The sequence below is a fragment of the Ambystoma mexicanum genome, chromosome 2p (assembly GCF_040938575.1).
Source record: "Ambystoma mexicanum isolate Mex_15411 chromosome 2p, UKY_AmexF1_1, whole genome shotgun sequence".
NCBI classification, from domain to species: Eukaryota; Metazoa; Chordata; class Amphibia; order Caudata; family Ambystomatidae; genus Ambystoma; species Ambystoma mexicanum.
This window is the reverse complement of record NC_090923.1, coordinates 1,134,862,291-1,134,888,911: the sequence shown is the minus strand read 5'-3', so window position 1 is coordinate 1,134,888,911 and position 26,621 is coordinate 1,134,862,291. Positions and strand designations below refer to the sequence as shown.

Sequence of the window (26,621 nt, the reverse complement as noted above, 5' to 3'; positions counted from 1 at the left end):
TCGGAAGCCCTTTTTCCTTAGTCCCAACCCGGAAGCCTACAAGTTGCAACCTTCGTGCGTTAGGCTTTCGGGTTGACACGCTACTGTGTATCTTTTTTGTCCGGGCTTCTCTGCCTGTCTGCCTATTTAGTATCTCTTCCCTTACCAATCTCTAGTTCTCCCGTTTTTTTCCCCTGGGTCCTGCCCATTCTGCCTCCTTTCTCCCATCTTTGGATCCTGCTTCTCTGTACACCTCTTCCCGTGCTTCTCCACTTGCCAGCACTCAGCCTGATATTGTGTTCTCTCCATCCCGGATTTACACCCACTCTTGCTGTATCATACCATCCGGATTTATCAGCTGAAGATCAGTGGTCCACTGCCTGACAGGGGTTTTTTATGCCACACGGCTTTTTCCCCTGGGCTAGTTTGCGTCGGAAGAGGGGCCCCCCCTAGACCACTTACTCAAGGGTCAGGGTGGCTTCCTTCCGAGGTAGCCCTTACCATCACTCAAATAAAAAAAAAAGAGGCGCTTTGGAGGGAGAGGTTCGGGGAAGGACTGGAATTCGACCTGACAGGTGAGGAGGCGGAAGGGGAGAGGGGTGATCAGGAGGAGATAAAGCTAAAGAGTGAAAAGGGCCCTGGGTACCGTTGACATCTGCTGCAACATACGTTGGCTCTTGTTCGAGGTCTTACAATTCCTTTCTCAGAGGTTGCAAGGGCCTGGATTGGAAGGGCAAGGTTGCGTCTCTCCTTGTCACCCTTTCGGTTGTGTCTGCCTTTCTCCTCCTCTTGAACTGCCATGCTGGGTTAGCGATCTCATTGTGCGATCTGCCTTGCTCGTATTGTGCTCTCGTGCTCCACCTTTTATCCCTGTGGGGAAGAGAAAGGGCCGTCAGGTGTGTGTGATTCTGGTCAATTGACTGACTTTGCCTGACACTTGTGTTGGGACATTTCTGATGAACGGCTCTGGTGTTTGTCTGTCCGTGTTGTGCGAATGTGGGTGCGTCGGGATGGGGGGTGTGCGTCAAAGTGTTCCATGTATCCTACGTGGTAGAATGGGGGAAAGGTGTTTTAAGAAGGGGTATACCACGTCTCACACGTCAGTGTTTCACTTCCACTCCCTGAGGACCCCCCATTCACGTGATCCTGCCCTACTGGTCCACCCCCAGGAACTGGATCCAATAGCGATGGCCGTTTCCTGGCCACCTGGATGGCAGATACCCAGGGACTAGCAAGTGAGACACATGCAGGTTTCTTCACTGAACCCCTCTTTCTGTTGCTATGCTGTGTACTCTATTGTTGTCTGTGTCTTCTGAATCCTCCGTCTCTTGCCATGTTGTTGTTCACTTTTTATATTCCCTTTAAATTGCTTTCCTCTTTGTTACTTTTACATTTCTTTTCTATCACTTCTTCCTAATTGCTGCTAACTCATTTAGTCTTTACCTAGGTTTTCTGCTAGTACATACACCTGCCACTACAACTGGTAATGCATTCATTTCTGCTCCTTTTCTGCTCAACATTTTTATCTATGCTGCCACCTCTTTTTCTGTGATGCGATCTTGCTCACTCTTTCTCTCGGCTGCTCCAACACAATGAGGTACCAATACTTAGCATGTACATATCTAACATCCACATGAGATGAACTATAACTTGGTGTCCAGTACAGAAGACCATTCATTCTTCCAGAGGCTTACTATGTAGTTAATGTCACATATGTATATGTGTATGGTAGTAGTGGTCTTGGGGAGCCAAAAGTAGCTTGTGGTAGCTTTTGGTGTCAAGCCAACCAGGTTTCTCTAGATCTTCCTGCTCCCAGCAATTTTGAACCCTCGACCAATGATGATCAAGATGGGCTAAAGGAAGAACAAAGGGCTTTCCCCGGATTAGGGCCCACCAGCCAGTAGTGAAAACAACAGCGAAGATGGCTCTAGGAACAAAGAGGACTCAGACTAAGCAGATGTCAGTGGCTCAAAAGACAAGACGGTGCAGCCAGAAAAAAGTCATACAATGGAACCCATGGTGGAAGCGCCCAAAGATGTCCTAAATAAATAGACAGGGTAGTGGTGTCGCACTACTCTTATGGATGACAGCAGCAGTGGTTCGTGAAGACACAGTAAAATGGCCTAGAAACGGTTTCAGCACAAAGACCCCCACCCATCTGATCCGGAGACTCACAAAGAGTGGGGACAGCTCATGAACGATGCTCTTCAGCCAAACATCAACACTCAGCTGAGGGTATGGGACCCAACTGCAGCCTCTATGGGCAAACTTGGTCCCACAATTGCAGCAGTGGCAACGTGGAAATAACTCCTCCAGCCGGCAAGTAAAGTTGCAGAGTTCAGCCACCCTCTAGGAACAATCCATCAGAATTAAGTTAGTACAGTCTCCCCTAGATTTGCCCATGCATAAGCCAGCCATCCAATCACACAGGGGCACCGAAACAAAGGATTTGGTGGCTAGCCAATCATGTTGGCCTCCACAAAACAGCAAATACTCAGGTATACCCACACACTATGTGTAATCGGCTGGTCTGGGATTAGGGACTAGTCTAAACTAGTCCAAACCACTACAGAGGATGCAGGGCTGGGCTCAGAATGATCCCAGCAGCCATTGTAGGCCTACCTCATGGTTTCCCTAACAAAACGAATGCCCCAAAAACAAAATGGCAGAGAACAGGACTTAAAAAAATACATTAGTACCCAAGGAACATTGGGCAACTAATACAGTAAAGCAGCTTCTACTCTCGGTAAATCCAAAACTAATTTACAGCTACCAATAGCCTACTCTCTAATACTTATGTAAGATGATCAAAATCACCCTACGGCAAAAATTGAGGTTTAAAAAGAACCCCTGTCCTAGTAGCCATATGGGCTACAATAGGACCATATGCTAAAAAAAGTTTTGAAATGGCACGAGGAGTTAAGTAAAATACCATCTAACCACAAGAAGGAACAGATCTTAAAAAACAAAAAGTTGAGAAAAAGCAAAAAGATTCAGTGTCCCATAAAAATGGGACAGCAGAACACTCAAAAATAAAATTCAACCCAAACAGTGGCATGGACTACTCCCGTAAGAAACCATTGGGTACAAGCTGAGGACAACTGTGACTTGTGCTAACTGCTTTCACAATACCTGTAGACTTACTGGTTGGATGTATCCTGTAGGCGAACGCTGGTGTTTTTATAACTTATCTTACCTAAACACATTACAAACTGAACTATAAAGTATTTTGCTGAACCTTCTACAAAAGTCATTATCTGGAACAACTAAATCCTGAAAACGTACTCCGCTGCAAAATACTGCATAACTGTTTCTGCTAAATCTATAGAGAATTTTTGTTGAGACTCCCAGCAGCCGTCCCCCAGGCATTTCTAGCTTTTTATTAACCTAATCCACCACTCCCCCCAACTCCCCCACATATATCATTTGCGGGAAAAAATGTGTTGAAAATAATTAGATGATTTCTCCCTGCGATGGAATCTACCTATCCCGTTTACATTCCCTTATCGTTTGTTGTTGTGCGCTATCCTGTACATTGTCTACAACCTGTCCCCTTCTTTAGAGTATAGCCTTTACTGTCCTTATGCACTAACTCACCGGAGTGTCAGGAAATATAATGAAAATTTCAGTAAATTAAATTTGTACTGGTCTTCCTAAACCTTACACAGAGGGACTAGTAACATCCTAACAAAAGGGAGAAGTTTGTTCTGACAGAAAGAAATTGAAAAACTGGACACATTGGGCCTTTGGGTAGGCTTACCGGCCCCCTGGGTTTCGGACCGCCACACTACGGCTCTGCCTTAAGGGGCCAATGCGGCCGGCAGGGTCAGATCTGCCGGGAGCAACAGCCCCTGCAGGCAGACTTTTCATGGAAGCACCGGCACCGTTAGCAACAGTGCCGTTGCTTCCGTCTCCCCAAGCTCATGGAATCCATGGAATCCTATGGGACTCCACGGGAATGGGGAGTTACCAAATCTGCCGGCTGACTTCCTGTGCCACCAGTGGCGGTGGGACCCGGAAGTCAGGCGGTGGATTCGGGATTACCGCCGACCTTGGAATGAGGCCCATTGTCAGTTTGCAAAATACCTTTGCACACCCCTGTACACAGACATTAAGTTTGCTTTAAACTGAGCTGTGCATAGTTACATGTTGATATGCTGTGCAGCGCATTGTGCTATGCACTGCCACATGACTCACATTGCAGGGAATCCCTTACCTTTTCCTTATCTATCACAATGCTAGCAACAGGACCGAATCCCTGGAAATGGTCTAAAAGTTCCTGTTCGGATGTGTCCTTCCGGAAACCGCTCACAAAGACACTTTTCTCCTCCTGGCTCCTTCGCCGCTCCCGAACCTCCACAAGCTTCCGGTGCTTCTTCCCCTTCACATGATCTTCGAGACTGGGCCCTGCAAAGAAAACAGTCCAATTTACTTTTGATGCACAATTCCAAGTCACTGTCCAAGTATAACACAAAGAAAAAACAGAGATGTTGGCACCATTTAAATGCAATGAACATTAAGGGGTGGGAGGATGGATGAGAAACCGGAGAAAGCACGAGTAAGAGATGAAGCCAGAGTAGAAGAGCGAGCACAGAGTATAGGTGAAAACACAGGGCATTGATGTGGGTGGAGGTTCAAGTGGGGGGGATAAAGAAGCTCAGGGAATGGGTGCAACCACAAGGGAAGGGTGGTGGGGTAGGACAGAGGACAATGAAAGGGGGGATCCCAGGAGAAAGGCAGCCTGGAAGGAGGGGGCAAAAGGGGAGCAGCCCACTGGGCAAAAGAAAGAACACAGGAAATGCACAGGGCTCGTGGAAGCAGCACACAGTATGTGGGAATAGGACAGCCAAATCATCCTCTTGGAGATTGGTTATAGCCTTAACCAGATTTCAGCTTTGATGGTTTTAGTTCCCCTATACAGCTCCAGTCATGGTTGGGAAAGAAGTAATTGGATGCTTCAAATTAAGTTATGCCTAAGTATCCCACCTTGGAGGATTGCACTTGAGAAGGGAGATTACAGGTAAACTGGTAGATAGTTGACTCGTTATCGTCTGTAGTGGTTTTATTCAACAGGGGAATCATTATGGCTAGTTGGAAGGCTCTGTGATGACCAGCCCGGCAGTGGTGATGTGTCCTTTAGGAATGTTGACAGGCATGGAGGGGTGAAAGGTTGGATGCTTTAATTGCGTGTGTACTACTAAGCTTGCATCCTGCTCTGAAAAGTAAGTAAAGTGAAAAAAGAAATGTTTCCTTTCTTTGTTTTAACCGAAATAGTTTTTGCAAGGTAAGTCACTTGACTTTTGCTTATGTCTGTGTCTCATTTTGATTTTCTTTGTCTGTAGTCAGTCGATAAAATCATTTCCATGATTTTGGCCGTGGCCGTCACCCATGCTGTCTTCTCACCTCCAATCAGCCTCCTCCACCAGATGTCTTCTTTGAAGATATGAGCTGAGGCTAAGATGTTCTTCAGTTAGGATTTCCTGATGTTTTCAACCCCTGGCCATGATAGTAGGAGGTGTCTTGTTGTCTCCACCTCATTCGGGTTTTTGCAGAATCTGCATTTGTTCGATGTTGCAAGGCCTCTGATTGCTAAAATTTCGTTTGTGTGGAGAAGGTTTTAATTGGGCACTCAGGAAATTATTTCTCAAATTTCTGTTAGGATATTTGCCCACAAAGGATTGTAGTTCATGGAGTTTCCGTGCCTGTGGTGGGAGATGTGCGACCAATTTGTAGGTTACTGCTGGGTCGGACGTTGCAATCCAGTCCAGTTCGTTAATTGTGTTTTGGATCCTTGTTGGGTTCTCGATCAGTTCTTTTTTTTGAACATTGGATCTCAGACAGTTTTGCCTCTTGTTCTTTTTCCCACTGGTTTAGAAGAGTTCATAGTCTTCCCCTCAGCTCTTCATTTATGGCCTGAAGTAGCTTTGGACGATTTCCAGCAGAAGTGTTCTGTATAGCATCATGGCGTTTCTCTCTACCACTGCCTCCAATGACCGATGGCTCAGTTCACGCCTTATCAAAACCCTTGACGTCGAGTTTGGGAGGTTGAGGACTTTTCTCCAAAAGTAGCTTTCAAGTGCTTTCCAGATCTTTTTGGGAAGGCTTGGCATGGCTTCCACTCCGTAACAGATCAACGGTACAACCTTCGCCAGGCACTAGAGAAAAGCAGCCAAACTTTTTGTCAACTGCTTGCGCCTGAGATGTTAGGCTTCTCATTTTCTCTTGCAGTGTATTTTGCATGGCCCTCTCCTGTTGTGAGCTGTCCAGCATGACTCCAAGGTATTTAAATTCTGTTACCTTCTCGATTGTTGCTCCATCAAGCTGCCAGTTGAATTTTTCTGATCTTGCTCTCCCCTTTCCTAGGGACAAGATTTTTGTCTAGTTCTTGTTAATTTCGAGGTGGTTGTCAGCAATGTATTGCGCAAAGTTGATCAGCTGTCTCTGAAGGCCAATAGCCGTTTGGTCAACAAGTATGACGTCGTCCGCATATAATATCCTCAATATTTTTTCTTGGCCCAGTTGTGGGGGAAATGATCTAACTCTTGCCTCCACATCGTAGTAGTCTCCCATGTAAGACAGGAAGAGTGCTGGAGCCAGCAGACAACCTTGTTTTACCCCTCAATTTGTTGGCATTTCTTCCGACAAGGTCCCTTGGTGGCTTAGGCGGACTTGCATTCTGGTTTTATTATGTAGTGCTACAATTGGTTGGAGGAGTTCTGCTGGACATTTCCACCCCTGTAGTTTCTCCCACAGTCTTGGTCTGTCTACTTGGTCGAACGCTTGGCTTAAATCAATGAAGGCCATAAATATTCGCGGTCCTCCTGCCAACAATTTGATTTTGAGGATGCTCAGTTACATTTTTCAAGGAGGCAGGGATGAATAGGTAATTCGAAGTTGTTCTGGGTTATAATGGATATAAATTTGGGTTGAGACCTAGGAAAAGATACAAGATCATGTTTATAAACTGCTAAGGATCCATTTCCTAGGACAGTTCATCTCAGTCCTGCGTTCATGAGGTGAGGTGAACTGACCCACAACTAGGTAACAGGATTTTCTATAAGCTTTCCCTACTGGTAGTAGTTAACTACAAAGAATATTTTATTTCCTGAACAGGAAGTAAAATGCTGACAAGTAAACCTTATGACAAAGTCTTCCAATGTTCCCTTCCAGCTAGAACCATCAGCAATGTCCAATGTCAAGTTGATGATTCCCAAATCGATGGTCAGAGCGTAAAGGGGAGTCTGCTGCGATCAGTGGTTGCCAGTGATGCAGGGTTTCCACGTCATCCTGGGAACCAAAGAGGGGGGTCTTGCAGGCTATGATGTTGGACATGATACGAAAAGAATGCATATTGGAAAAGGTAACATCAACTTTAAAGATATATTCAGCCTGACTGTATATACATTTGACTCCCCATGTCTGCCGGCAGGCGGAGTTGACCCTTCTCGAAGGCCCACATCAAAGTCCAATACAGCATATATGTGCATGTCCGGGCCTGAGCGGCCCCTCCCACGACCAAGACCAAGCGCTAACCAACAGGAATATGCCCGCTAAATCGGCTATCCACCTTATGCGCTTCCTGGCCAAACACCTACCAGCACCACCTCTATAACCCTCACCAAATTCCTCTCACAATTAGCACTGCATTTCACTCATCCCCCTACCCCCCTCCCCAACCACTTAATCGCACCCACTACCTCTGGCACCTACCATTCCACAGCCCCTCTTGCTGCCCAACTACCATGCCTTGGAACCACAAGACTCATCCAGCTTGCCCCCCGTACCCCTACCGCCATACACCCCTGCTTACGCCCACCAGTGGCTATCAGATGTGCCAACCTTACAGCTTGAACCACTGCCTCCTACCACACCACAGCCCCTCTTGCTACCCAACTACCTTGCCTTGGCGCTGCAAAACTCAACCAACTTGCCTCCCACACCCATACCCCTGTACGCCCCTCCTTACCATCACCACAGACTATCATATATGCTTGCAAGCAATGTACGCACTGGCTGAGAAACCACAAGAAACTATAAAATAAATGTTTTCAATGCCTGACGGAAACAAAAATAGGCCTCAATAGCACGCAGGCGAAGAGGAAGAGAATTCCAAGCATGTGCTGCAGCCACAGAGAAAGCACAGCCTCCAACCCGAGAGAGCCTACACCTAGGAACTGAGATAGTCAAAGAAGAGCGCAGAGCACTCAGGGGAACTTAAGGGCAAAACTTCACCAAAAGATACTGTGCCCCTTTTTTGTAAAAGGCTCTGTATACAAAGCACAGAGACTTAAACCTCACACGTTGCTCCACTGTGAGCCAGTGGAGCTGCCAAGGAATGGGAGTCATATGGGCACCATGAGTGGGGTGAAGAACCGTTCCAGCAGCCATGTTTTGCTGCAGCTGGAGATGGTGGAGCAAAATAAAGCGCATTACAATAATCAATTCCACTGATTACAAGAGAGGAGACTACAGGAGCATGAAATTTAATAGGAATAAAAGACAAAACCTTGTGTAGTGTCCGCAGCTTAAAATGACCCTTTTCACAAGTGGTCGACACCTGATCCGCCATGGATAAAGAAGACATAGGGCCTCATTACATAGCCGGTAAGATAGCTCAGCGGGTTGAGCACTCGCTGCTGCGATCTGAGCGTGATCTGAAGGTCGCAGGTACGAATCCCGGCAAGGCCAACTCAGCATTTCATCCTTCTGAGGTCGATAATTGCGTACCAATTTCGGTTGGGTGATATTGTAAGTAAATATGTGCTCTCTAAAGCACTTTGGATTAACGGGCCCATTGTTAGCATCCACCCGATTCCCATTCAGCCCTATGGGGGCTCAAATGGGAATGGGGATGTACCAGGTCCAGGTCCCGAGAATGGGAATTACCGGGACCGCCAAAGTCGGCATGGCCCGGTAATTCCCTATTTCAGGAACCCGGTCCTGGTATGGGGGTAGCCATGCTGCTAAAAGCGGCATGGCTACTTCCATACTCATAATGAGGCCCATAATCTGATGCCTAGGTCTTTGACCGAAGAAACAGGTGTGGGAAAAGGGCCCAAAATAGCAAGTCAGAACTCCAGGGTCCAAAACAGAGAAGAATTAGCAGTACCAACCACCAGCACCTCCGTCTTCTCCCCATTCAACTTAAGCCAGTTCCTGGCCATCCATCCACCCATGGCCTCCAGGCCGAACAGCAGTATCAGGCTGAGACAGATCAAACCGCAGAATAATCTGTGTGTCGTCGGCGTAGGAATAGAGCAGGAATGGATAAGGAATACAAATTAGCTATTCACAATGCCAAAGCCTCCACTTATGACAGAAACATCAAAGCCAAATCAGACTCTTGCAAGCTCTTCGCTATCCTGCGTGAGCTAAAAACCCCATCAATTCCACCTGCCAACTTCAGCAAACATGATGAATGGTGCAGCAAAGTACAAGATGCCCTTATAGGCAAAATCACTTATTTTCAAGCCAAAATCCACATCAAACAATCAATCATCTTTTCCACGCCTACCATTCACCTTCCACTCCTCGCCACCACACCCTCCTTCCCTCCTTTCAACTTCCACTCCATGACAGAAGTAGAAACCTTGCGCATCATCAAAGGCCTTAAACCTTCACGCTGAAAAGGTGATATCTGCCCAGCCCCTCTCAAAGACTGCACTGAAGCTTTGCTTCCGATCATCACCACCATCATCATAAACACCCCATTTGCGTGCGGTTCTGTCCCCATCAGCCTTAAAGAAGCATGGATTTCACCCCTCCTCAAAAAGCCCACACTCGACCCATCCATCCCCACCAACTACTGCCCTATCACCACAGCCTCCTTCCTCCTAAAAGACCCGGATCGCGCTGCCTACAGCCAGATCCAAAACTACCTGGGACAACAGAACATCCTCAGCCCCCGCTAATCCGGACTCCGTCCTGGATTCGGCACAGAATCCGCAATGCTAGACTTAAAGAATAAATTGAATGAAACGCCATCGATGGTCTGAGACTCGACTAATGCAATGCTCTCTTTGCGGGCTCCACAGAGAGAAACCTCAACAAATTACAAATCATCCAAAACTATGCCCTCTGTGCCACCCTCGAACTCTCGAAACACAATCACATCACTGCAACCAGAAAAGAAGTTCATTGGCTACCGGTCCGTGAATGCATGAAATTCAAAGTTCAACCCATCACCCATTGCTGCCTCTCCAACACTGCTCCTGCATATCTGTCTCAAAGACTTACAAAAATCAACCTCTACCCACCCTACATACAAAGCCAACCGCCATCGTCTGACCGTTCCCAGATTCAAGAGCATTAGGGTCGGTGGCTCCAGCTTACCAGTCACTACTTCCCTAATATGGAACTCTCTGCCCCGTACCTGCCCAGCTCGCTTATTGGCCCTTCACAGAGCAGCCAAAAATGTGGCTTTTCAACTAGCATTGATCCGTTGATCTGGCCTTGTCTCCCTTTATACCATTCTTAACCACATGCTTTTGACCGGTTTCAGTTCTGCAACTAGCGCCTTGATGCCTCTGGGTTTAGTGTGCTGCTATAAATGTAAAATAAAATAAATCCTTAGGCACAAGATTTAGCTTTTGAGAATAGGGTCACCTTGCATAGACCCCAAGGAAGAACTAATATTGAAGAATGAATGAAGAAGTTACAACAGAGAGGAGCCAGCCATGGAAGAATGGCAGGGAAGGTGAGTTCAGTGGTGCAGGTGCAGGATCAGAGGCAGCATAGGCCTCTGGAGCTTGCTAGTTGGCTTGATGGAACCAAGGTCCTTGCCCGATGTCCTGGGATGAAGTGTCTCTTGTCGGTTCAGCACAGGGTCTCTTTGGAGTCCTGGCAGCAAAGGGACACCCGCCACTAGGTCCGGATCATGGGAAACTAATGCCACAGAGAGAGGAAATCAGTGCCAGACCTACCCCCAAGACAGAGGGTGGCAGTGGTGAGGGTCCCAATATCTGCCCCACTCCATTGTGTGCCAGCAAGTGTGTTGACAGATCCTCAACGCCAACCTTGCCTCTTACTGCAAGTACTGGCCAGTGTTCTCTCTCACTTTCACGGGCACCCAGACAAACAGAAAGAGAATGAAGACAATCAAGCCAAAAAATCCAATGTCAGCACATCACATGCCGAATGACAAATACAAAAAGCAGCCACAGTGCCATATTTCCAGAATGAAGAGGATGGGGCAGCAGTCCTCAGCAAACACACTTCGTCAGGCACTTCCGCACTGCACGCGTGCTGGTGTGCGTGCTCACCCATACTTAAGGAAACAGGTGGGGAATGGGCGGAGCCCAGCAGTAAAAAGTATAAAATAACACAATTAGTGTTAATAATAATAACTAAAACAACTGATTATGCACAGGAGTATTGCTCTTCAAGTAAGAGTCCATGGGAGCACATAGTGCGCGTACCAATGAAGTCCAATAAGGGACCCGATCACAGTCATGCACGATCAAGAGAGAGAGAGAGAGATACCCCATCTGCAGCCACACACCACTACAATGCAGAGCACCGCCTTGCAGGACCGGCAGAGTGTGCCAACAATCTTGCGGTAGCACAGAGAGGTCCTCTCGACCACCAAAGAAAAATGGGGGAAAGAGGCCATTCATCAAACGTACCTAAAAGGTGTGAGAAACCAAAGGGTGCCTCACCTACTAGGCCACAGGGATCTCTCTCTCTCTCTCTCTCTCAGAGGTGGCCAGGGCATGGCCATCACCTTAGGATTCAGACCCAGGGGGTGGACTAGTGCGGGAGGATCACCTGGGTGAGGGGTCTTCGGAAGTGGGGGTGAGGCAGCTGATGTTGAGATGCATTATTCCTCCCTTTCCCATACACATGACCCATCCAATTTTATAGGATTCTCCAACTCAACCCCCCCTTTCCACACAAACACGGGGCCGACAGAGTAAAAAGGCTAACCCTTACATATCTCATTGGATATGCCCTGCTAATCCGGTCAAGCAAAGTCAGGCACTTGACTTTAACTGCAAACATCTGATACCAATTACCTCTCCCCACACGGATAAAAGGCGGAACATAGAGACACACTGAAGCTAGGTTGAACACGGGCAAGAACAGAACTTCCGGGCCAAAGGTGAACATACTGGAGCAGAGCGGCGGACTGAGGGACAAGAGGAAAGGGTTGAGGACCTCTGGAGTTCCCTGCAGAAGTGTGTTGCCTCCAACAGGCCATGAAAGACACGTGGAGGAGGCCGTACCCCAGACAAGAAGACTGCATTGTGTTTCAAGGATGCCAGCGATCCTCTCGGGTGAACGGCAGAGTTGGGGAGGCCAGGCCAAACCTGCAAGATTAACCTTGACTTGTGAATTTGAACTAAAAGACAAAAAGGAAGAAACACAGATGGTGAGTTGGCGAGGGACATGAAAGGCAGGTGTGTGTTAAACAGAGATTAAAGTTGCAACAATATATCGCACAATTGAAGGCTGCACGCGTGTGGATGAGACGCAGAGGAAGGCAGACCTGTGTTGAACTATGAGTTACCGATAGCTGTGAAGCTAGCGATACTGAGTGGCAGAGTGGTCTGACGAAAGAAAGTAGCCTCTTCAAAATGTTTTTGTTAATAAGCGACAAAGTGAATGAACTATAAAACTGAAGTGATCAAAATTAACCTTGGGGGGGGAAAGGTGAAAAGTAAAAAGTGAAAGTTGAACTGTAGTGCTTATGACATCTAACTACCCAGACCAAGAGACACTGGGGCAAATAACACAAGAGTGTGGATTGAAAGGAAAGTCGAAGAGGTCCTGCGGAGGTCTATAGTAAAAGCCATGCACATTTGAAAGTCTTCCATATTAAGAAAAGGTCTGAGACCGACTGAGGCAGACCAACGTGAACTTTATGTTGAACTGTGTTTTGAAATCTGGGAAAAGAGACTTTAACGTGGAAAGCCAGCCAGGCCGCGATCCATGTTTTGAACTGTCTTGGTTTTGAGAACCTGATTGTGAGAAACCTGAATGTGTATCACCCTCTAGTCCCCGGGGATCTGCCGTCCAGGTGGCCAGGACACAGCCATCGCCATTGGATCCAGTTCCTGGGGGTGGACCAGTGCCTGATGATCACCAGGATGAGGGATCCTCGGGCAGTGGAAGTGGGACACTGTCGGGTGAGACGTGGTCCCGCCTTCCCTATAACACCTTTTCCCCATCCTACCCCGTAGGATTGTTAAGACTCGGCTCCTACTGTCTTGCAGTGTGGAGATAGCGCTGACCAAAGCACCGGACACATAATGTAGCTGACAAATTCTTCCTACTACTGTAACCCTCTGCTGTAGATTTCAAGACAAACAGAGGGATCTAGTGGTTGGAAGATGAGACACAAACTCACGACACACCTGTAGTGGAAATAAACAAGATGCAATTATTAAACAGTTTGGAACTCAGAAATCACCACCCAGACCACTGATTAACCATAAAACCACCTCAAGTGATTAGAGTTAAACCCCTGAATAAGTGCAGAGAGTGCTGTGGATCAGATGAAAGGAGGTCCCTGCATATATTCCAACGAAGTGCAGTTCCATCGATTGTTTGTTGCCAGCAGGAAGTTCAGGATTCCAAAAAGCACAAGAAACTGCCCGGAGGACACAAGGACGCCTAAGGTAATGCCTTGGGAAGGTAAGTCCTGAATCAAAGCACTTGCAGCCGACCTACCCCTGCGGCTCGAGGATGCCTATGGGAATCAGCAGGTAGCAAGCGCTTCTAGTCCGCGTGTAACAGTTCCCAAGATGTAAACGAGAGGAAGTCCAGGAGGAGGTTAGTATGCAGAGTGGAACACTTCATGCGATGGACACAACAACGTTCAATCCGAACCAGATCGGAAGTATCCGGAATCAGGGTGTAAGCAGAGAAGTCCTTTAAGTGGGCTGGGTCGGTAACAGACGTGCGGTGAGGCACAAGACATAAGGCAGAACAAATCCGTAAATCAGGCTAAGGTCGGCAAAGATCGGACAGTGAACGAGGCAGAGGAATAAACAAAGACAAGTCCAGTACGCAGAAAACAGAGGGTCTAGAACACAGGAAATCCAATACCAAGCAATAGTGAAAAGGTCCGCAGTCAACTTCAATTAGAAGCGCCAAAGCAAAGACGGGGAAGTCTTTTATTTCCTTATTTGTCACGTGTATGTGTGTCACGTGAACAGAATCCTTATTCCTCGTACTGATACGGTGACAGGCAAGGAATGGCTTCACCCGTCGCCGTCGAGATAGGAACATTGTTTGTTTTTGTGGTGGCAGTGGTTTAAACAGCTTGGAGGAATGGAACCTAGGCACAAGGGAGGCATGAAGGGTCTGGATTGCAGCACCAATCTGACAGGCGAATCCGTTGTTATTTGGTAAGCCGATTCGTGACAGCATCCTCCTCCAAAGAGCCGTCCACTCCTCTGGGAGGAAGGAACCGAGCAAGAAGGCGAGGAGCATGGATATTAGCAGGAGGTTCCCAGGTCGGATCCTCAGGACTGTAACCCTTCCAGTCAATCAGGAAGTACCAGACGCCCCAACTGACTTTCGTATCAAGAATGGCACGCACCTCATACTCTTCCGAAACCAGAACAGAAACAGGAGCAGGACGAGCAGGAAGACAAGTCCCATGAGAAAAGGGTTTTAAGAGAGACACATGAAACACGGTTGAATCCACCAGGATACAGGCAGTGCCAATCTCATGACCAAGGGATTAATGGATTAATGACCTCTGTGATCTCGTAAGGACCCACAAAATGAGGTAGCAGTGGCCTGCGACCCGGTATTCTAAGGTTCCTTGCGGACAACCAGACCCGCATACCAGGTTGGTAGTCCGGAGCTGGCGAGCGAAGAGGATCTGCATGTTTTTTGGCACTGACCTGTGCTTGACGCAGGTCAATGTTTCTGTGGATGTCTGTTAGCTCCCTGATGCAGTCAAGAGCCGCAGGATTGTGCAGAGGGAAAGATGGGTCCAATGGCAATGCTGTATCATAGTGAGTATTGTATGGAGTGATAGAGGTGTCTGAACCTTTTCTTCGGATGTGGGACTGGGTTGTTAATATCTATTCTCTTGTTAACTAGTTTGACACTGGTCGGTTGAGGCTTTGAATGGTTCAGGGTGCTGTTGATGTGGCGTCCTACTGCATCCGTCTTGGTGAGTCTGTGTATTCAATCATTTGTTTCCTCCTGTCATGACTGTCTTTCTGTTGGTTCTTTGGTTTCCGTGGGGTGAACTTCCTTGGGGCTATTGTTTAGTAGTAGTTTTTTGTGCGATGGTGCAGAGTGCTTCCCACTGTGTATTGGTGAGCAGTGTAATGATGAAACATTCTGTTTCTCATCCTCTGTGTTGGGACTAGTGGTGCAGTGCTTCCTTTCCCTCTCTATCTGCTGTGTTCACAAAATAATATGTCAGGATGCTAGGGCCGTTGGGTTCCCTTCCCCATGCTTTCAGCACGGGTCAAGGTGGGTCACTCGAGCAAAGCACACACTCTGGCATCTGTGGCACGAGGATACAGTTCCATTTTGCCAGTTCAGGACCTTCTGTGTCCATGTCTCTTTATTTCTTGCAAGTCTCTTGATGCAGAGGGCCTGCTGTACCAAAAACAACACGCAAACCTTCTTTTCCTTTTCTCAGTATTCAATGTGGGTATTCACCCTGGATCCCCCTCAGCCAGGCTCAGATCCCTTTCAAATCAAGGTTCAGAGAATTCTTTTTTGGGCGACTCTCGGTTCACCCCGGATGCCCCTCTGCCGGGCTCAGATACCTTTCCTTTGTTCAATTAGTCTCCCTCAGCCGGGCTCGAACCAATTGTGACACACAAACTATAGAACACTTTTGAATGTACACAGGGTTTAGATTGACCCGTTGCATGACCACCTAGATCACAATATGTCTTTCTCTCACACTTAGCATCCATTGGATACCTTACAGAGATTTTAGAATGAGCACCCACGTGGCGCCAGACCATTCTGTGTATGGTATCTTTTCCTGGCCTTGCAACGTTTGTTGCGGGAAAATAGCTAAGGGGCAACGTGCTCACCTTAGAAGCAAGACGACGCAGAGCAACATAGGTTTGATCCCCAGGTCCGCGCTTAGAAACCTCTGGGTATTGAGCGCGTTATAACCAATTACAGATACAAAAAGTTCAATTTTAAAGTTCAACTATTTTCTTTGGCTTCAATTGTATTTGCGTTGATCATCCCAAACGCCTCACACACTGCTCTCTTTATACAATGTTGCTGCTTGCAACCTTGGTTCAAAATAAAAGCTGGCTTGGTCTCAGTCTCTCTGACTCACCGGCTGTGCTGTCTTTTGTGACACTGCTTTGTTGTAGGAGCCAAGGACAGTACCACGGCGGCAATCACTCCTCCCCACCTTGGTTATCAATGCAGGAGAGCCCGGGTACCTTCGACACACTGTGCAGGTTTGATCAGCCTTAGTTCCTGGTCTTTGGTTTCTTACTTTCCAAGGTTCACGAAAGTAACAGTCTTTACAGGACAATGGTACTTCCCTCCTTGCAACCCTCTCTGGTCTTGCCATCTTTCTCCTTGTATTAAACTGCCATATTGGCACTGCTGTTTCCGCGTGCGTTTTTCCTCACTCAGAGTGTGCTTTCGTGCTCCATCTTTAATCCGTGGTGGCTGGGGAGGTGGGGGGGGGGAACGAGTATGATGGAAGTCAGGTGTGTGTAATGATCCACAATTGCCTGACCATAGTGTTGTGACAGGTTAGGTATACGGCTCTGGGGTGGTTAGTCCGTTGTTGATACAGAAGAATTATAAAAGTGTTTGTTTTTCAAGAAGAGGAGGTTGTGTTCAACTAGTGACTATACAAGTGGGGAGATAAAGATTTTTTGGTTTGGTTACATGCCAAGTGAGAGACTTTTGTAGTAGGAAGAAGCCTATGATCAAAACTTGGCTACAAAAACGAACTTTCTTATTTCAAACTTTGATTGGAAATCCTGCTTTGAATATGGGGAAGGGGATCCGACCCATGTTACAAAGATATACAGTTACTAGGTTTATGTTGAGCATAACTGTTATTTCTGTTAAACTTGGATTAGCAAAGCCAACCTTTATAAGTTTGATGTATTTATACGTGTGAGGGACAGATTCCTTTTATTAGAGTGTTTTCATTTAGTTTTATTTGGATAGGTAGGGAAATCCTCTTTAGGTTAGGGATAGCAAGGCATTTGTCACACCCTTATGAGTTAATAATATGGCTACTTGTGAAAAACCTCTACCAAGTTGTCCACCTCGCATTTCTGAGCCCTCACAGTACATGCACATGTACACCTACATAGCAGCATGGGCCACAAGCAAAAGGATAAGGGGGGGGGGGGCGATCCCACAAAGGCATGTCCCTCGATCACCCTGCCAATGCATGACCAACCAACCCATCTCAGGGAGCAGAACCCAGCATTGGACAGATGCAACAGTGGCTGTTTTAGGGTGCAGCAGGGAGCCTGAGGCACAGCCATACCTCCATTCCAGGCATCCCCAAGTGAGCTACTGTGGTTCGTTGGCCCTCCTAGGCCTTGATCTGGTGCCTTCTACTGTATTTTGTGCCCCCACATGCAGCGTTGCTAGTCCCCAAACCCCTTCTGTTCTTCTCCTTCCACTTCAACCTCCCTCCTCCCGCCTCCCGGCCCGCCCTCCAATTATTGGCCAGATCTCTGGTCTTAACTGACCTCCCAGGGCAGCTCTCTGCCCATGCAGCCCCTGCGGCAAAGGGCACTAAGACAAATGGCGCTCCCATTGAGGCGGCTCCAGCTAGTGTCCGCAGGTGTCAGCAGGGGAAGCCAGTTGCCAAGCAGTAGCAACTAATTAAGGTAGGCGTGGCCCAGGTTAGGAATAGAGCCTTCACTCTACCCTGAAAACCCTGCCACATAAGACTCTCAGACTTGGGTGTGTTTTCTCCGATATTTAAAACTGCATTGTGAAAGTATTTAAAAATTGCATTGTGAAACCTAGGCTTTTTTCCCCACTACACAGGACTCTCAGACTTAGGTGTGTTTCTCTGGTATTTAAACTACATTGTGAAAGTAGTGCTTTCTTAGAAAAGCATTCATCTAGCAAACTTTACTACCATTGTCCGAGCTCCTTTCGTCTTGTCATTTGTCTACTATTGTCTTGTCTGCTTGCGCCCCTCCCTGTGTCCTTCCCTAGTGATCTCCTCTCCCCTTCCCCCCCCTTTCCTCTTCTCTCCTCTCCCTACCTACTCTATGGTGCTCTGTCTCTCCTATCTTTTCTAAATTCTTCTCTATTGACTATCCTGCTCTCCTCACTAGATCTGGTAGGAATAAGTTGAAAAAGGACAACTCCTTATGGCTGACACATATACCTGTGCTTCTTCTAGGCAAACCCTCACCAACATCCTCTTTGTCGTTCCCTCGCCAGACCTATGGCCTCTTCATATGGTTTCTGTGCTTTCTCCTTTCTCTTCTTCTCCCATTAACGGTGGCAACTGGTGGGAGGCCCTCCTGGCCTCCTTCCACTCTTCTAAGGTCATCATTAATCTTGACCTGAATCGTACCATATTGGACCAAGGCCCTCATGCCAACCTTCTCCTCTTTGATAGACGCTTCCCGCGCCTCATCAATTTCCTTCCTTCTACTGCTGTCCACTCTCTTCCCTCCACGGCTTCCGTGCCTCCCCCTGCTTGTCTCCTCCTTGGCCACCTTGCCCTCTCCTTCTTCCTCTTCTCCCCCTCCCTCGGGCTTCTTCTACACCTCTGCAGGGCATACCTCTGATTTGTACCCCTCCCTGGAAGTCTTTCAAGGACAGCAACCTTCTCCATATTGCAATTCTTAACTCTCGCTCAGCTGTCAAACACTCCTCTGACATCAGCTGCCTCCTTCAAGAACTTGACCTAGATGGTTCACGGCTAGCTCTGTCACAAGCTTTGACACTCTCCTCCCTGACGGCTACAAGATCCTCTCTGTGCCCAGGTCCAACCATCCAACCATTTCGGAGAGGGTGTAGCCCTGATCTTCCCCAAGTGCATTCCTGCCTCTCCCATTCCTAAACAGGCCTACTCCTCTTTTGAATGCCTCGTCTGCAGGCTCTCTCTCTCTCTCCTAGCCATTCCCTTACTGTGGCTACGATCTATCGGCCACCTGGTCAGATCTCCTTCCTTTCTGAGTGGGCAGACCTCTCTTCCCTCCTGGTCTCGACCACTCAACTCCTCCTTCTTCTTGGAGACTTTAACATCCACCTGGATGCTTCCTGTCTTTCCTCAAGACTCTTTTGCAACCTATGTGACTCTTGCTCACTCTCTATCCTCCCCTCTGGCCCGACTCACTCTGCAGGGCACACTCTTGATGTTCTGATCTCTACAGACCATCCCCTTTCTATCCCACTCACCACTCCTCTCTCCTGGAGTGATCACTTTCTCCTTTCCTCCCAGCTCACTCTCTTCACCCCTCAGGCCAAGCCAAGTCCAGCACTGCCACCTACCTTCTCGGTTATCCTACCCATGAAGCGTGCGTCAGTTGAGGTTATCTGCTATCCAGGAGTGGTGTGCCGCCAAAGACCTCTGCCTTAATGCCAGTAAGACTGAGATTCTCCTCACTGGCACACCTGCCCCTTCCTTTCCCCGTCACTCTCTGGCCGGCCTCTCTTGGTCCTCTTCCTGCTCCCACCTGCGAGTCTGAAAACCTTGGGGGTCATCTTCGACTCCACAACTCCCCTTCTCTCCTCACGTCTCTGACGTCTCAAAGAAATCACACTACCAGCTGCAACTCCGCAGAGGTATTCTTCCTTTGCTCTCCTTCATCCAGAAGCTCACTGTCTCCAGAGCTCCGGTTCTCCCTAGGATGGACTACTGCAACAGCCGGATTCTAAATCTGCCCGCTTCTACTCTCCGCCCTCTGCAACCCATTCAGAACAGGACTACGAGACTAGTTCTTGGCCTCAAGCTCAGGGATCGTATCTCTCTAGGACTGAAATCTCTGCACTGGCTCCCAGTGGCTGCGAGGATGAAGTTCAAAACCCTCTGCATTGTCCACAAGGCCTTCTGGGGCCTGGGGCCTCAATACCTTCAACTCTCTCTTCCTAAATATCTTCTTTCTCGAGCTCTTCGCTCGCCTGCCTCCAACTCCCTCAGGGTCAGTCGCTTCTCCAAGCAACGAGTTGGTGGTAGATATCTTTCTTCGGCTGGGGCCTCCCTCTGGAACAGCCTCCCTGCCTTGCTGAAACTTGAAGAGAACCATCTCCGGTTCTGGAAGCACCTCAAACCCTTCCCCTTTGCTTCTGCTTGCGCTCCTCCTCTCCCCTGCTGAACTCCTGGTTGAAACTGTAACTGCACTGGTCACCTGGCTACCCTCTGATCTCGGGTCCAGGTCCCCTCCCTCGCCAGTTGCACACCTGCACTGCCTCCCCGGCCTTCCCCGCACTGGGAACAAAGTTTGCACAAAGGAAATATTTCAAAGTTGTAAGTAGGGAAATAGGAGGTACACTGTGGGCTTCAGGATGGGTCACTAGAGGGGTGGTGTTGGAATCATACATAGGAAGTCATTAGGCCTTCAAATAGAGTAAATACATAGGGAGGAGGAAGGGAGGTACCTAGCATTAAAGGGGAAATCAAGATCACGCATAGTCACCTTCTGCACTGCTTATGCACCTAACCAGTATCAGCTACATTTCAGCGAGTCCCTCTTTGACTTCCTCGATAGTTGGAAAGAGGGGATATTAGTATCTGGGGGTGATTTTAACATCATATCGGATCCAAGATTGGACTGGGATTCTATGAGACAGGGAGCAAACCACTGTGTGGCTCATTAGGGGAAAGATTTCTGGACCTATTAAGGGCAAGCCATCTAATTGACACCTGGTGCACAGTGCACCCAAATGAGAGGGCGGTTTCTTTTTATTTTCCCCCAACTCACTTATTCCCGAATAGATTATCTGTTGATCGAAGAAGAGAAAGAAGGTACAAATTTGGGCGCCGCCGAAGGACGAGCCCAGGAGGCAAGACTCGATTGAAACCTTAACCACTCGTGCCGAGTTAACACTAATACCGGCCACAGTTGTCCGAATACTGGAATAATTCCAGCTCATCTTCGAGATTCTTGGAATTTGGTTGATTGTCCCTGAGCCACACCTTGTGGTCTTTGATCTTTTGGAGCATATGACATTGGGAGCCAGTGGTAATATTGTATCAAATATTTCTCCTGATGAAGACGTTATTTCAATCATTCCACTCTGTGGAATAGAGCACATTCTCTGGTTAATGGTTGTGCTGTTACACATTACATGTGGATAAAATGAAATATTAAAGACTCTGTGGGGCTAATTTATGAAATGCTACCACTTATGAATTGTACTAAATGTTTTAGTTCAAATGTTTTTACTGTGAGTGAATGAGGCTGATTGATTTGTGTTGCAAATGATGGTGTGACTGTTGATGAATGATGGTGATGTTAGGATATTATCTGGTGTCTTATGCTCTCCTGCAATGGTAATGTAATTTAATATGTGTGCATTAATTAATGATTAATTCATTTTTTGTAAATGATGTATCTCAATAAATAAATGTTTGATACCTTTAAAACTAAGAAACAACCTCTGGATAAATTCGTTCAGTTTACTGCACAATTTTGGCCGCAACCATAGAGATAGTAGCCTGGTCAGACCACAAACTATGTGTGCTGGAGTTAGACCTTGGCCCACCCTTATACACAGAGCGCAGATGGATCTGTAATGATACCCTCTATAAAGTATCCATTATTTAAAGAAACTCTAACAGAGGCAATAAAATACTATTTTACTGTGAACGACACCTGAGAATTGCCACTAAACACAGTGTGGGAGGTGGTGAATGCCACAATTCGGGCATCATTATTGCTGAAGGGGCCCATAGAAACAGGATCAGGGTGAAAAAGGAAAAAGGAAAAAGAGCTGAAACCCGAAATTACACAAATAATTTGAACTCCACACTCGACCTGCCAGTTTTGACGCAATTGCGATATTTAAAGCAGACATTTTACGAGAGAGGCGACAAAGCCCACACCATGTTAGCCAATCACTTATGAAAATAGAGGGCTGAAAGGGTGATGCCCAAAATTAAAAACGAAAATGGAATCAAGCTATTGGACCCTAGCAAAATCACAAAGCGCTTTTCTAGATTCTACTCCACCCTATATACGGCTTATGGGGAGGGAACAGAGGATGACATCATGCATTATCTATCAAAATTCCCCCTGTACGCCGATATCACAAGCCAATCAGGATATGTTAAATGACTCATTGACTGCCATGTCTGGGACTAGTAACCTCTCTAAAATAGTCCACATCACTCCTGAGGGTGGAGAGCTTGGGTCAGAGTGAGCCCAACAGCCATTTTAGGCCTGCCACAGGGTTTTGCAAGACAAAGTAAAGGCCCAGAAACAAAATGGTTGAGAGCGAGGGGGGGAAAGAGAGCGAGGGGGGATAGAGAGAGCAAGGGGGAGAGAGTGAGAGAGAAAGCAAGAGGGGCAGAGAGAGAGAGCACGCAAGGGGGGGAGAGAGAGAGAGCGAGGGGGAGAGAGAGGAAGGGGGCAGTGAGAGAGAGAGAGCAAGGGGGGAGAGTGAGAGAGAGAGAGCAAGGGGGGAGAGAGAGAGAGAGAGAGCAAGGGGGAGAGAGAGAGAGAGCAAGGAGGGGGAGAGAGAGCGAGGGGGGAGAGAGAGCGAGGGGGGAGAGAGAGCGAGGGGGAGAGAGAGAGCGAGAGAGCGAGGGGGGGAGAGAGAGAGAGAGAGAGCGAGGGGGAGAGAGAGAGCGAGGGAGAGAGAGAGAGAGCGAGCGAGGGGGAGAGAGAGAGCGAGCGAGGGGGAGAGAGAGAGAGAGCGAGGGGGAGAGAGAGAGAGAGAGAGCGAGGGGGAGAGAGAGAGAGAGAGAGCGAGGGGGAGAGAGAGAGAGAGAGAGAGAGCGAGGGGGAGAGAGAGAGAGAGAGCGAGGGGGAGAGAGAGAGAGAGAGCGCGAGGGGGAGAGAGAGAGAGAGAGAGAGAGCGCGAGGGGGAGAGAGAGAGAGAGAGAGAGAGCGCGAGGGGGAGAGAGAGAGAGAGAGAGAGAGAGAGAGGGGGAGAGAGAGAGAGAGCGCGAGGGGGAGAGAGAGAGCAAGGGGGGAGAGAGAGAGAGAGAGAGCAAGGGGGGAGAGAGAGAGCAAGGGGGGAGAGAGAGAGCAAGGGGGGAGAGAGAGAGAGCAAGGGGGAGAGAGAGAGCAAGGGGGGAGAGAGAGAGAGCAAGGGGGGAGAGAGAGAGAGCAAGGGGGGAGAGAGAGCAAGGGGGGAGAGAGAGAGCAAGGGGGGAGAGAGAGAGCAAGGGGGGAGAGAGAGAGCAAGGGGGGAGAGAGAGAGCAAGGGGGGAGAGAGAGAGCAAGGGGGGAGAGAGAGAGCAAGGGGGGAGAGAGAGAGCAAGGGGGGAGAGAGAGAGCAAGGGGGGAGAGAGAGAGCAAGGGGGGAGAGAGAGAGCAAGGGGGGAGAGAGAGAGCAAGGGGGAGAGAGAGAGCAAGGGGGAGAGAGCAAGGGGGGAGAGAGCAAGGGGGGAGAGAGCAAGGGGGGAGAGAGCAAGGGGGGAGAGAGCAAGGGGGGAGAGAGCAAGGGGGGAGAGAGCAAGGGGGGAGAGAGCAAGGGGGGAGAGAGAGAGCAAGGGGGAGAGACAAAATGGTTGAGAGCGAGGGGGGAAAGAGAGCGAGGGGGAAAGAGCGCGAGGGGGGAGAGAGTGAGAGAGAAAGCAAGAGAGGGAAAGAGAGAGAGAGAGACAGCGCGAGGGAGGAGAGAGAGCAAGGGGGCAGTGAGAGAGCAAGGGGGCAGTGAGAGAGAGCAAGGGGGGAGAAAGAGAGCGAGGGGGAGAGAGAGAGCGAGCGAGAGAGAGAGAGCGAGGGGGGAGAGAGAGCGAGGGGGGAGAGAGAGCGAGGGGGGAGAGAGAGAGCGAGGGGGGAGAGAGCAAGGGGGGCGAGAGCAAGGGGGAGAGAGAGAGAGCGCAAGGGGGGAGAGAGAGCGCAAGGGGGGAGAGAGAGAGAGCGCAAGGGGGGAGAGAGAGAGAGCGCAAGGGGGGAGAGAGAGAGAGCGCAAGGGGGGAGAGAGAGAGAGCGCAAGGGGGGAGAGAGAGAGAGCGCAAGGGGGGAGAGAGAGAGAGCGCAAGGGGGGAGAGAGAGAGAGCGCAAGGGGGGAGAGAGAGAGCGCAAGGGGGGAGAGAGAGAGCGCAAGGGGGGAGAGAGAGAGCGCAAGGGGGGGGAGAGAGAGAGCGCAAGGGGGGGGAGAGAGAGAGCGCAAGGGGGGGGAGAGAGAGAGCGCAAGGGGGGGGAGAGAGAGAGCGCAAGGGGGGAGAGAGAGAGAGAGCGCAAGGGGGAGAGAGAGAGAGAGCGCAAGGGGGAGAGAGAGAGAGAGAGAGCAAGGGGGAGAGAGAGAGCAAGGGGGAGAGAGAGCAAGGGGGAGAGAGAGAGAGCAAGGGGGAGAGAGAGAGAGCAAGGGGGAGAGAGAGAGAGCAAGGGGGAGAGAGAGAGAGCAAGGGGGAGAGAGAGAGAGCAAGGGGGAGAGAGAGAGAGCAAGGGGAAGAGAGAGCAAGGGGGGAGAGAGAGCAAGGGGGGAGAGGGAGCAAGGGGGGAGAGGGAGCAAGGGGGGAGAGAGAGCAAGGGGGGAGAGAGAGCAAGGGGGGAGAGAGAGCAAGGGGGGAGAGAGAGCAAGGGGGGAGAGAGAGCAAGGGGGAGAGAGAGCAAGGGGGGAGAGAGAGCAAGGGGGAGAGAGAGCAAGGGGGAGAGAGAGCAAGGGGGGGAGAGAGCAAGGTATAGAGAGAGAACGAGTGCACAAGGGCGGAGAGAGAACGAGGGGGGAGAGAGAACGAGGGGGGAGAGAGAGCGCGAGGGGGCAGTGCGAGAGAGAGCATGCGCGAGAGAGAAAGAGCACGAGAGAGCGCGTGCGCGAGAGAGAGAGAGAAAGCACGAGAGAGGAAGAACGAAAGTAAAAGAAAGAATAGGAGCCAAGAGGATGAAGGAAGGAGAACAGGGGGGAAGACAAGGGGTAGTAGGAGGATAGAGGAGAAGAGGGGGCTAGCAGGACAGGAGAAATATCATAGAGGGAGGAGAGGGGAGCAGAATAGGGAGCATGAGATCAGGCAGAAGAGAGAGAGTGCACAGGGAAGTGACTGAGAAAGAAAATAAACAGCACCAATCCATTTGTGAAAACTATTGTTGGAATAGGATTGGAGTTAGGGTAGCGCTTTGGAAGTCGAAGAAAGTCAGACAGTGACGGACTCCCATGGCAGAGAGGTTTGTCCAGATAGTATGGAGGGGTAACTGATCTCTAGTGTTTCATTTAACCTTGGTTGTCAGGGAAGCCTGGGCTAGGGTGTAGGGAGCGCCGAGTGGCTGCGAGACAAGCTAGAAGACCTCCTTCAATTGTATCGCCTGGCAGATAATACTACCGTCCTGCAACTACCCAACAAATCTAAAATTAAATACCCTTGAACCATCCATCGAACCTGTGAGTTTCTTTATGCCAACTGGGACAGCTACCCATGTGTTAAAAACAGACTACACCCTGGTGAAAATTAAAATTACAGCTGCCCCCAGCCTACTCCACCAGGTTAGTGTAGGGTGATATAATCACCATAGGGCCAAAATGGGGGTGCTTAAGAAGCACCTCTGTCCTAGGAGACATATGAGCCAAGTAAAGTATAAATGCTAGGAAATAAGACTGTTTTGAGCCTTCAGCTAATACAGCACCAAGAGGCCACTACTGTGGCATTAGAGTGCTTAAAATGTTAGAATATTTTTTAAAAAAATGTGTATGCATAGTAAGAGATAAGGACTTTAGGTGCAAGTGTGCCAAGGCTCCTAACCAATAGGTTTGAGGTTAACGGGAAGGTCAAGTCCAGATTAGGTTCACCATAAATGGGTGTAATCACTTCTCTTGATAGTTCGAGCAATCCTGTCGTACAGGTCCACCCTTAAAACAAAAAGCAAGAATGAGAATACTAAATGACAAATGGTCCAATTTAAACTACTTCTCACCACAGTAAGAGCGAACACTGGACAAAAATGGGCTTTTAAAACATTGGGAGATAGAAAGTAGTTCCAACTACATCCATCAGGGCACATTTAGGAAATGAGGCCCTTCCCTACTCCCTCACCCCACCTCTGGGGTAGGATCGGCTCTGTATTTGTCTTTGTAGGCCACCTACCCCACAGCTGGAGGGGTACCCCCCTTCCCACATGGTCAAGCCCCTGACTGTCACACCGCTGCATGAAATCAAATACATCATCTCTCGACAACATATGCATTGCGGATGGTGAAGCACAAGTCCTCATACTCTGACCTGTGTGGGATGTTATAACCCACTAGTCCATGCCCTGCAACATCACTGTGCATTGTTTGCATCAGAAACATCAGAAATGGCCGCCGGAAAGCATGGTGTTCGCTAAAAAAAATCACTGAGAAGTGTGCAGGAGAACCTGAAAAATAGGCAGCCAATCCACTTTTGCCCATGTCAGTGGTAACACAGAGGACCACTGCCAAAACCCATCATTTGGCTGCCCACAGAGCAAAATCATTGCAAGGGAAACACAGAGCTGCTTTAAAAATCCGTTTTTCCTTGGCTGTGCAAAAATCATGGTTCTGAAACATCACAAGAGATCCAACTTTCTTGTTGGGTGGGAAACATCACTGTATATAAAGAATTCACCTGAGCA

The 26,621-nt window shown here is 48.8% G+C and overlaps 1 protein-coding gene across 3 annotated transcripts in view; it reads right to left on the bottom strand.

Moving 5' to 3' along the window:
* TUT1 (terminal uridylyl transferase 1, U6 snRNA-specific) overlaps positions 1-26,621 on the bottom strand; it is a 688,083-nt gene that overhangs the window by 604,874 nt on the left and 56,588 nt on the right. For all 3 annotated transcript variants that reach the window (XM_069645196.1, XM_069645195.1, XM_069645199.1), the window contains exon 2: positions 4,196-4,386. In XM_069645196.1, the coding sequence (XP_069501297.1) occupies positions 4,196-4,386 (191 nt within the window). The remainder of the gene's footprint in view (positions 1-4,195; positions 4,387-26,621) is intronic.